The sequence below is a fragment of the Otolemur garnettii genome, unplaced genomic scaffold (genome assembly GCF_000181295.1).
Source record: "Otolemur garnettii isolate 467f Iridium unplaced genomic scaffold, OtoGar3 scaffold00049, whole genome shotgun sequence".
Classification (NCBI taxonomy): Eukaryota; Metazoa; Chordata; class Mammalia; order Primates; family Galagidae; genus Otolemur; species Otolemur garnettii.
The window spans coordinates 11772440-11784492 of NW_003852444.1; the positions used below are offsets into that span (position 1 = coordinate 11772440).

A 12053-nucleotide genomic window follows, 5' to 3' on the forward strand; every position below is an offset into this window, starting at 1 on the left:
GTGAATTCTCTAGATGTGGATCCTCTAGGTGTGGATGCTCTAGGCGTGGATCCTCTAGATGTGGATCCTCTAGGCGTGGATCCTCTAGGCGTGGATCCTCTAGGTGTGGATTCTCTAGGCGTGGATTCTCTAGATGTGGACCCTCTAGATGTGGATTCTCTAGGCGTGGATCCTCTAGGCATGGATTCTCTAGGCGTGGATTCTCTAGATGTGGATCCTCTAGGTGTGGATGCTCTAGGCGTGGATCCTCTAGGCGTGGATCCTCTAGGCATGGATCCTCTAGGTGCGGCTCTGCAGAGCACATGCAGATCAGCTGTCTAATGGAGGCGGTTCTGCTTCAAGCTGTTCCACCAGCTGGGCCTGTCTCCTTGCTGGGGGTTGGGCTGGGGCAGGTCTCCCTCCATGTGGGTTCATTTGGGGCACTGACTGACAAGGAAGCAGCTACCTGGGGAAGCTCTTTTCATGGCAATGACAGAGGCACAGAGGGCACAGGCAAGCACATAAGCACATCTCAAACCTGTGTTTGCCTCTTACTTGCTGCTTAAGGCCACACCCAAGTGGAGGGGCGGGGAGGGCAGTCCACGTCTCTGTCACCATAAAGCCATAGTAGAGGGTGGGAACAGAGAGGTCTTTCAGGGAGTGAAGCTTCAAGATTCATACCACAACCTTCCACAGCCTGGCACCAGCCTCCTGGGCCTCCACCTCTCCCAGCAGCCAGCTGAGTGGAGAAGTACCTGCCATCCCTGAGAACAGAGGATGCAAGTGGCAGGGTTCCAGGCACCTGGAGAGAGGGAAAATAAATACAGCTTCCAAGTCACTGCTCAGCCTCAAGTCTCAGCTCTGGCTGTGGGGCCACATCACAGGGAGACCAGGGACTCTGCAGCACCCTGCACAGCCCCACTCAGCAGAAGAGAAGTCTGGAAAACAGCCAGTAGCCACTGAAGTAAAGAAAGGCCTATGAAGAGTCTTTGAGGGGCTCCCCAAGACTGTGGTTCTAAGATCCTTGCGCATCTCTGAGTTAGTAATTTCCTAGAGAAGGAGTAACTTTCCCAGTTTCACTTCTCTCAGTCGGGACAGCAGCTGGGAAGGACAGCCATGAGGGACAACCCAGTGCAGTTTGACAGTTTCCCCCAGCAGCCTCTTGGAGTTCCTTAATGGGTCGTCTTGCCTCCTTTTTTTTTCCCCTCTCTTTTTTGACAACTTTGAAGGAAACTGGGTACTTAAGAAGCCTTTTGGACATTTAAATTAACTCCAAGCATCAGGCTCCGTGTAGCCACTGTAGCATTAGCATCCAATTATAAGAGTAGAGATGGAGTAATAACTCACATTTGGAGCAGAATGTCATATGCTTAAACAAATTAGAGATACACACAGAGACTGTGCATTACGTCTCTGGAACATTTCTGAATGTAATCAGCATAGCAGCAGGCACCCTTGGAATGTTAACAGCAGCGGGCAGCATGGGACCCTATTGCCAGAGGAAAGCATCTTTCAAACTATCAGGAAATCAGGCAGGGGCTGGGCTTCCAGCTGCCATGAGCACCTGTGGGCTCTTGGGCCCTCCAGACAATGTGTTTGCTCCTTAGCTACAGAAACTCAAAGACCAAGGCCATGACTTAGAATCTTGTGTGGGCCTGTTGGCTTTGTTCTCAGTGGCTCCTTGTCTGCCTATGGTAGGACACTCTGTTGTAAATTCTGGCCTTTGGTTCTGGGGTTGGACAGGTTAGGAAGAGAAGGAGGAAGAGGGGGAAGATTCTATACACAACAGTAAATGATGATTCTACCTATAATGGTTTAAAATCAAGCTAAACAATACTCTGTTATTTAAAGAAGTTTACCTTGGTGACAAAAAGATCAAACCGAGGTGATTCCCAGAAAGATAATGCAAGGGGAAGGAGAAGGGGGGCTGGGGAAGGGCACACAGGTGTTTCCTGCTCATCACTGAGAAGGATGATCTTGTGGCTAAACCATCACAAGAGAATTTTCTGAAATGTTAAGCTCACGTGAATTATCTGAATTCCAAGCCCCTGCTCTGTGCCGCTTGGAGCAGGTGAAAGGCGAGAAGAAGTTTCAGGTAGAACAAGGCTATGGCATTACTTTTCCAAACCAGGGAATGGATATGCAGAGCTTGGGAATGACAGAGCCAGTTACACAATGATATATGATAGGAAACATTCATCCTGAGCCCTTTGTCCATTTGAGATTAAATCAAAAACAGTAGCGATGCCTCTCTCTTCACTGAGGAGCTCCGAATATTTCATAAACATGAATGTATTGGTCTACCAGCAGAAAGCCTCTCCCTTTGACCTAAGGAACTGAGCAGAGAAAACAGGTGTTTCATATCCACACTGCCATGATGCTGATGGGAACTCAAAAGGGATCTCTTTTTTGAGACAGAGTCTCACTCTGCCACCCTGGGTAGAGTGCCATGGCATTGTTATAGATCACAGCAACCTCAAATTCTTGGGCTAAACAGATCCTCTTGCCTCAGCCTCCCAAGTAGCTGAGACTACAGGTGAGTGAACAATGCCCAGCTAATTTTTTCTATTTTTAGTAGAGATGGGGGTTTCCCTCGTGCTCAAGCTGATCTTAAACTCCTGAGCTCAAGCAATCCACCCACCTCTACCTCCCAGAGTGCTAGGATTACAGGTGCCGGCCACTGTGCCTGGTCTTTATTGTATTAAAATATACATACTGTGAAATTTACCATTGTAACCATTGGTAAGTATTCAGTGGCATTGAGTACGTTCACACTGTGGTACAAGCATCACCATCCACCTCCTGAGCTTTTACCGTACAAATAGGAAACCCTGTCCACATTAAACAGAGACTGCCCATTCCTTACTCTCCTCCAGCCCTGGGCAGCCACCTTCCTACTTTCTGCCTTTGGAATTTGACTGTGTACTTTATACAGGTGAAATCAGACAGTATTTGTCCTTCTTGTGTCAGGATTATCATGCTGTAGTATGTGCCAGAATTTCCTTACTTTCTCGGGCTGAATAGTATTCCACTGTGTGGATATACCACATTTGTTTGTCCTTTCTGGGTGGCTTCTACCTTTTGCCCATCATGAGCAATTCCACTGTGAACATGGATGTGCAAATCTCTCTTTGCAACCCTGCTTTCAGTTCTTTTGAGTAAGTACCCAGAAGTGAAGGTGCTGGATGGTACAGAAATTCTACGTGCAGCCTTTTGAGGAACAGGTCTTTGCACAAAGCCAGGACAATGTGCCAAGACAACTATGTACTTCACCCTGAACCCTGCACCCCAGGAGCCTTGTTTTCCCCCAGCACCATTCAGGCACACAGAGGTCCTGAGAGATGGTGAGGCTCCCTTCTCTAGAAGCAGTGAGGGCGATATGACAACTGCATTGCTCAACACCTCTCCTGAAGTCCAGTGGCCAGGGGACAGACGTCAGTGTTTTGTGGTCTCTGAGACTATCTATCATTATGATAGCTCAGGTCACATCGACATCTGATCTGTTTTTCAAACAGAAGTCCCTCCTAGATCTCTCACCCTATGACTTCCTTTCTTCACCTCTTCCTGTGGTCTGAATTCCCTCACTCCGTTAATTAGCATGCCTGGCACTGTAGCTTAAGACTTTAATCAGCATGGGGCGGTTTTAATTAATCGTGTGGCTCTGCATCTGGAGCAGTTTGTGTTCCGGGGTCAGGAGAGGAGCTGAAGGTGGGGGGTGGGAGAGGCAGCTTTGTCTAGTGCAAGGTATGCGCGAAGAGTCTGGGTATTTGAGGAGAGAGAGTCACGGGGCAAGGTGGCTCAGAGGCCATCTGGCCACCTGTGCATTGCACGGGCAAGGTGTGGAAGGTAACCAGGGACACTAGAGGATACATTTGTACTGAGAGAAATGGTTGATCTAAATCCAATTTTAAGAAGTGATTTAAATTGTCAGGAAACCTTCTGATGCTTTCCAGAATTACACATGAGGTGGGGAAAGAGGCAAAGTGATGGTATAGACTGGGAGATGTGAGGCCAGTCCGGGAGGGACTTGGGCAGTTTCCCTGGTCCTGGCCTTCCTTGGGAAGGTTCTGGAAAGATGAGGAAGGTGGTAACCTTTCTACTTGGCATATCAGAATCTCACTGACTCCTCAGTTTTAGTATCCACACTTTAAAAAGAACAGAAAAAAACCTAGATCAAGTTCAGAAGAGAATAATAAAAATTAAAAAAAGCTAAATAGAAAGATTCTGTAAGGAAAAGTTAAAGGAAGTTGGGTTATGTGCTTTTGAGAAGAGAAAGCTCGCGATGCCTCAAGAGCATATGACTTAAAGGTGGACTCATGCCTTGTCTGGGCATTAACAAGGAGCTTCGAATGTTAGAACTGAAAGGGAATTTAGAACTAACCTGCCCGGTCCCACTTTATAGATGTTCATAAAGAGGCTGAGATGGATTGGCCCAAGGTCACCCAGGGAGCTGAGGGCAAAGCTGTGTCTGGGACTGGGTCTTATAACAACTGCCCAGGACTTGTGCCCCATCCCATATGGGCCCACCTGGATGAAAAGCAAAGAAAACAACTGTCCTGGGAGCTAGTACAGTTTCTGAGTAAGACCAGGAAGGTGGGATGACCCAGGTTTCATTGAAGGGTGAAGCAATGGAAGGTTTAGAGGCAGAGGTCGCAGACCAGGGAAGAAATGACATGGTAGGTTCTCCCAGGTCTGCTGAACTCCCAGCGGAGCCCATGAGGCTCAGGACATACATCCGGGCAGTTTTCTGGGACGTAGGAGACAGGTAAGTGATGGAGCAAATGGGACTGGGTTATTAATGACAAGGATTGCAGGGATCTAACCATCACTTATGAAGTGCCAGACTGTTTTACACAACTATTGAGTCATCTGTGCTTTGAAAAACTGTGAATTGAGGGAAGGGTGGATGTTTATCTCCAAGTTAAGGCAGAGTTTGAACCTAGCTCTGTGGTCTCTTCCACATTTTCCAACCAAACAAAAAATGACTCATGTTTAAAATCTAGAGAGAAAGGACTTGACAATTCCAGGATATTGGCATTATTAAATACCAGTTGGAAGATATTTTTAGGAACCTGAACGCAAAGGGTGTTTTGAGAACATCAGGCTGACCGAGAAGCTGGGTCATTCCTTAATGTGGCACACCCTGGAAGCCCCGGGCACAGTCCATCCAAGGCGGGTGATAAGACGTGCCAATGGGAGAAACCAGGGAGGGAGGATGTTAATTAAGTTTAGACCAAGAAAATGCTTTCGACTGAACAAGCCACGATTTTCCCTTTAAGCCCATGCAAAATATGGAGTGCTAGACAAGCAGCTGGAACATATGAAAACATTATTATGTGCTCATGCTTCCCAACTTTCACCATTTATGGCCCTTTTTATTATTTTTCCCTCTGTGCATTATGTTTTGAAAGATTCTGTCCACTAAACAAACTGCATTTATTAAGTAATAATATATTTCCTATTTTTAATATGGAACATACATCATTGACTATGCATAAAAACATAAAACAGTCACAATCCAATTTCCATTAGGCTTTGGAAATATTGAAAATAGCTTATGGACCTCATTACCACTGTGAATTCCTAGGAGTTTCTGGGCACATTGGGTTGGGAACCACTATTTGAATGCTTGCATGACTAGCATATTTATACCCACATAAGGAGTGGGGAGAGAGATTAAAAATGCAACAGGAATAGGGTAAGTTCCTGGCTATGTGTGGAGCCAGTGGGGTAACGTGTGAGAAACTGATTGTCAAGGTTAATTCGGAAGATAGGAAGGTCGTAGATGGGCAGAGGTCAGACATGGCCCATGCACATTACATGAGCAGTTGAAAAGAAAAAAAAAGAAAAAAATAAAATTCCAAATGTGCAAAAAAAGACATCTGAGAAAGCAGACAAAGGGCCAGCAAACCCAAGGGCAAAACTATAAGAATGGGAGAGGGAGGCTCAAAGGTCACTTGGAAGAAGTAAAAATGACCGCAGTGTGGTCATTAATAATGCTCGATGTGTACTTTGGAGAACGGAAAGGCATATAAAGGGAATAAGAAAGTTAAGGGGAAAGAGGTCATGTGGGATTTGGAATTAATTATGAATTAATTATGAATTAATTCCAAAAGAGAGTTACAAGAGTAATCGAGCAGGCCGTGGTGCCAGTTTGCCAGCGTGTGAGTTACAAGTCGCCCCTGCCAAGCGGACATCACTTTACGGAGGCCGATGCCCATTAAGCAGCAGGGGAAACCACAGCCTCTGCACTTGCTCATGAAGCAGGGAGGGCTCGGCCAGGGCAGCCCGGTTTAGAGTTTTCTGTGCCTGTTGTGTGATGGCAAGAGATGACCACATCAAATTCTCTTAGCTCAAGCTGAATGATTAGGGAGGAAGTTCTCCATTGAGATAAAAAGGTATCCCAAATGGAAAAGGATGATATTAAAAAAAAACAAAAAACCTTCTTTAAAGAAGAAACTGGCAAAATGGAGAATAAAGACCAAGGCTATAAAAAGAAAATAAAAACTCCATTTGATCCACTGTATCATTATTAAGTACCTCGTATGTAGCAGGTCCTGGGAAGTCATGTAAAGAGACATCAAGGCAAAGCTACATTGGAGAACAAAGAAATTCAAAAGATATTTAAGTGCATGCAGGAAATGGGAGCATTTGGGCTCAGCAAAAATGTCATGTGGAACATTTTACATTAACAAGCGGCTGGTGAAAGCTAATATAAAGTTTGGGGCTGGAGAGGAAGCCTCTAGTCATGAAAAGAGTGTGAGTAGGAGGAGAAATAGCAACAGCTGCTCTTTGAAAGCACCAGAGCGAAAGCTTTTAGAGCCAGTTGGCCAACACTATGGGAAAGAAAGAGCCGGCAAGTAACAGCTACAAAGTGAGCTCATGACATCTTGGTAAAAGGCAAGGAGAGGAAGAAAGACAAGGGGCTTGGCCTCGGGCTACACGCTCTCTGGAATAGCAGAAATGATGAGGCCTGAAGGGGAAGGGCTGGAAAGAAGGCAGAACACTTTATGGCAAGGGAGAAAGAATGACCATTTGTGTTTATTACCTTGCTGGTAAACACATATGTGACAACCTATTTGTAGTTATGGGGGGTGGAGGCAGGGTGGAGGGGGGAGAGTTCAAGTGTATGCTGTATAAATTTGTTTCTCACAATTGGGTGTGAACTCCACGGAGTCTGTCCTTCTGGAGACGACTAAGAAAATCCTGTGGCTGTTTGTTTTCCCTGGCTGCTTCTGTGGTCACTCAAGGTCCCTTTCCCTGCAGGGCCCTAAGCTCCTTTGTGCTCCTGCAGTGACACGTGGAATGTTGAGAATACCAGCTCTTCTGCCAGACTCCTCGGTGTTCTGCCAAGTCTTGACCACTTTCTCCCTGTCCTGCTGTCCTAGCTCACCAGAGTCCCTGTGGAGTCCTGTGGTCAGTATCGGAGCTGTGGCGAGTGCCTTGGTTCAGGCGACCCCCACTGTGGCTGGTGTGTGCTCCACAACACGTGAGTACCCCGGGCGACTTCTTCCTTCCTCCTGCCCCCCGCTTCCCCCCAGTAATTCTCTTCCTCATCTTCTCCATCCTAACTCCCCTTCCCTCGGCTCTGTCTTCCCTTCTTGTTTTTTTCTTCCACTGCCTTCACAAATTTTATCGCCCCTTTTTTGTTCTTTCTTTAAGGAAGAAAGAACTTTTGTTCTTTAAATTGCTAAGTTCCCATAAGAAATATATGGAAGTGGCAGTCTGGGAATGATGACAGGTCCAGATGGAGGATGCAGTGGTCACAGTGGGTAATTATGCCCTAGAGGGATGGAAGAAGAGGGGCTCCCAGACATCCCAGACTCCTAAGCCTGGCTGTAGACTGACTTTTCAGGGCTGGACATGGAGAAAAGGGCATTAGACTTTTTCAAGGTTCACATGGGCCAGTCACCGGCAAGCTATGTGCCGTCTGTCTGGTGATTCAGCATTTACCTAACATCCCCTTTGATATCTCCATGGAGAGATATCAGCCAGACTATTCTGCTTTAGCTGTATAGTTCAAATGTGTGGCACTTCCCTCTGATGTCAACTGTCAGTGTACCTGGGATGGAGTCATCTGGCCAGGAAAGCCTGGCCTGCGTCCTGGACACTCACCCCAACTCACCCCGTAGGCCTCCTTTTATACTGCATCCATTTTATTATCTAGAAGTGGGAAGAAGACAATGGTATTGTTTATAGTGGAGGCGAATGATGATTTGGTAAATTAACTGAGGAAGGGGACAGGGCATAGACAACCAGTCCAGACACGAAGGGAGAGCTGAAGGCCTTTCTTTGGGGATCTAAAAACTTTGGCATCAATACCTTGAGAAGCCAACAATAGTTGGCCCCTGTTCTAGCAGAATTTGGTCCCAGAAACTTGACAGTCTTGTGACTTGGACACAAGCATTATACGCACATATGTTAAGGACAAAGACTTCAGTCTTCCTGGTAAGAACCTTAACTGTATGTGACCGATGACATCTACCAGTAATTTTCTGCTAACAGAAAGTGGGGTTAGGATCTTTTCCGTTCCCCTGTGCCCCACTCCTAGGAGTGCCTCTCACGTTAGGAATGCTCTCTGAAATTCTGATCCACCCTCACTAAGGGATCAGGCATCTTCTCCGTCTCTGGGTGACCGTTTCAGGCATAATGAGTCCAGAAGGAAAGATCCTAAATCCTTCAGGTATGTTATGGTGGAAAAGAATCAGAAGCATTGAGCTACCCCCAAATACAGTGTAACCTGCATAGTGACCAGCTCCTACATGGACCACCTCATTCAGTTGACCTGATTTTCATAGACTGGACATGCATCACATGTCCGTATCAGTACAGTAGGCCTAGATACTTATGGTGACCACCTCTGTATGTCCATCAGTTTGTTATAGTTCCTTGGGTGGTCAACTCACAGAGGTTCTCCTATATATGTAACCCATGATAAACTTCACTCACCTGTACACAAAGAGTAGCTGGCAAAAAAAACAGCATGAAGACATTGCATTCAGAGTCCAGACAGGCTGACTAGGCCAGAGAATTCCCTGGATAATACTTTGCAAGACAGAGGAGGGACAGTTTTCTTTGTCCCACACAGTCAGGCCTCTCAGAAGGGGACTGTATTCCAAACACATCATCTTGCCTGGGGGCCTTGAGGCCACCTGGCTGTCTGCATGGCTGAGGACAGCCCAGCTGCTCCTGGTGTGAGGCTCTCCCACCTGGCATCACCAGAAAAACCAGCCCCTTCCTGACACTCCAGGCCTGTGGGACCCACCTCAGCTTCAGCTTCCACCTCTCCGTGCAGTGCTGCCCCAGCTGTGCAGAGCACGAGCCCTGCAGGGGGCTCCCAGGCTCAGAGACGGTGGCAGAAGGGCTGTAAGGCCAAGGTAAGCAGGAAAGAGAGACGTCACTGCCAGACACTACTTCCTGTGTGGCCTCAGTTTCCCTTATGTAATGCAATACCTAATACCTGTCAGGTGGCAGAAGGCAGGGCTGGGCGGAGGTCAAAGTGAGGTCTGGGCAGTTCACAAAGGAGGCTGTGAGCCTGTCTGGGGAAGCCTGCAGTTCTAGTCTCAGTGTGGCATACAGAGAACAGACACACACATGAGCTTTGGACATTGCCCAGCAAGTCCAAATTCCACATCACTCCAACGTCCCCGTTTCCCATCTGGGGCTCAGCTGTGTTGGTGCCCCTCTGCCCATCTCACCAAGTCACTGAAGAGTCAGTTGAAGTCATGTGGGGGTGAGTGCCTGTGGACGTGCTACTAGGATGTGTAGAGTGGGGGGAGGGGTGTGCATCTTGACTAGGTTGGGGAAAGACTGAGAGCTTGTGCATGCCTTGCCTCTCGTGACTTTGAGTGACTCCTGGTGACATTTCAGGTGGCTTTGCTTTAACTGCATGCTTCTCTTCCTGTGGCATCCCAGCCTCAAAGTGCCTTCATCCTCAGAGTGCCTTCATCTAACCAGTACAGGCTCCTGCCTGTGCGCCTCACTTCCTTGAGCCTGGCACATGTTTTGCTCTGAGTTGGCCTGGCCTAGTCATGTGTCCCTGCACTGCCTACCTTCAGTGAACATGGGTTCTTGGAAGGCACGGTCTGTGCAAGTGTTCTTCTCTGAGAACACTGCTGCCCCTCCTTGCCCCTCCTGCCCTTCCATGGCCCTCCATGGCCCTCCATGGCCCTCCATGCCCCCATATGCCCCTTTGTGCCCCTGTGTGCCCCTATGCCCTCTGTGCCCCTCTGTGCCCCTCTGTTCCTCCCTCCCCAAAGGTCACAGAGGAGCCAGTACATGGAAACAATGGGGGACTTTGGAAGGACTCCTGGGTAGAGATCAGTGAAATCTAGTCCTCATGCCTTGCAAACATGTAGGACTTTAAGCAAGTATAGTCAATTCTTAAAGTAGGTATGTTTTGTAAAGTCACGGGAACATTGCATTGGCCCATAGCAGGCCATCTCTCCTAGGAGAAACACAGGATTATGTTCCTGAGAGCCACCAGTCTCATTTTCCTGAGCAAATCAATCTATAACCTTGTTTTATGTGTATTTTTGTGTAACAACACCTTATTTAGTACCTGTTGTTGATTCATTAACCTTGAACTCATGGCCAACAGCACTGTAACTGAACAAAGCTTATCTAACATACGCATGTCCTCCGTAAGTCACACCACCGCCTTCCTACGCTCAGGAGCACTACACAGCGCTTTAGCATTACACTTGGGAACTGTTTTAAACAGCAAAATCACCAAAAAAAGCACCACATGTGGAAAATGTGGCACTAAGTAGGCCCCAAAAGGACATTTGTTTATAATGAGAAAGCTAAAACAAGAAGGCAGAGTGACACTGGGTTCAGCCTTGGTTGGGACGTGTGTGTCAAGCAACTTGAATCCTTCACTGCTCGGCACATACCCACAAGTGCCAGTTTGGGGGTCTCAAATGTTAGGGATTAGTTGCCTTCACAAGCATAGACTCCATAAATAATGAAGATCAACTACAAGTCTGTATGTCAGAAACTTGGCATACTTCTTTTTAAACAGAGAGCACAATAACTTCTCAGGGTGGTATGTGAGGATAAAATGAGGCAACAGAGAATCTTACAAAAGTCCTACCTGCTCAGCCGGGCCAAGGTATTGTCTGTGATCCTGGATCTCCTGGGCATAGGAATGATCTGATGAAGGCAGACACCAGTATAGGGCTGTGTCAATGCAACTGATAAAGCCCTTCACCCTGAGAGAACAGAGTTTAAGGTCATAACCACCTACCCACTGTGATCCCCCACAAATCCACGATCCCTCCATCCCAAGGTAAATAACCCAAGAAAGCCCCTGACCCACTTCAGCAGGTGAAGATTAGGTTCCTGAATTGCTAAGATATTTTTAATAAAGATATCATTTTAAATCTACATACAATGAGATGCCCAGTGTTTGACAAAAGCAAACACTCAGGTAACCCACACCTATCAAGATACACCCCCTTCACCCAGAGTCTGTCCTGTTCCTTTCCATGGCCTCCTGCTGGGCCTTCTTTCCCACATAATTCTCTCTTTTGTTTTTGGTAGGTGCCAATGGGACATCCATGGCTCAGAGAGACACATGACAAGAGGGCCAAGCAGGAGAGAGAGGAGAAGGCTGGGGGCCAGCAGGGTTGGTGCAGCATTGAGAATGGCCAAAGAGCCTATAGGAGCTTGCCCTTGGGTGCCTCTGTGAGGAAGTGAAGCAGGTAGCAGGTGTGGGAGGTTGACTTGCTTCCAGGGAGTGCTATGTCCATGTTCACCAACCAGTTCTGAGATATTCCAAACCTACCTGTTCCCTCCATGCTGGGGACCGTGCTAGGTGAGCTTAAGGTCACACAGGTGACTATGTGAAGCCATCTTTGCCCTAAATCTTCCCAGGTACTAGACCTTAGATCCAGGGTAGGGGGTTGCTATCTGTACTACAATCAATTCATTTCTTAGGTCCCCACTGTGGGCAAGACTCTGTGCTAAAAGAGTGTGTTGCGGCTTGGTGCCTGTGGCTCAAGCGGCTAAGGCGCCAGCCACATACACCTAAGGTGGCGGGTTCGAATCCCCAGCCCGGGACCGCCAAACAA

At 47.4% G+C, this 12053-nt stretch overlaps 1 protein-coding gene across 1 annotated transcript in view; it reads left to right on the forward strand.

The window, feature by feature from the left end:
- Positions 1-12053, forward strand: part of PLXNA4 (plexin A4) — a 357753-nt gene that overhangs the window by 247005 nt on the left and 98695 nt on the right. The window contains exon 4 of the mRNA XM_012806241.2: positions 7368-7468. Within this exon, the coding sequence (XP_012661695.1) occupies positions 7368-7468 (101 nt within the window). The remainder of the gene's footprint in view (positions 1-7367; positions 7469-12053) is intronic.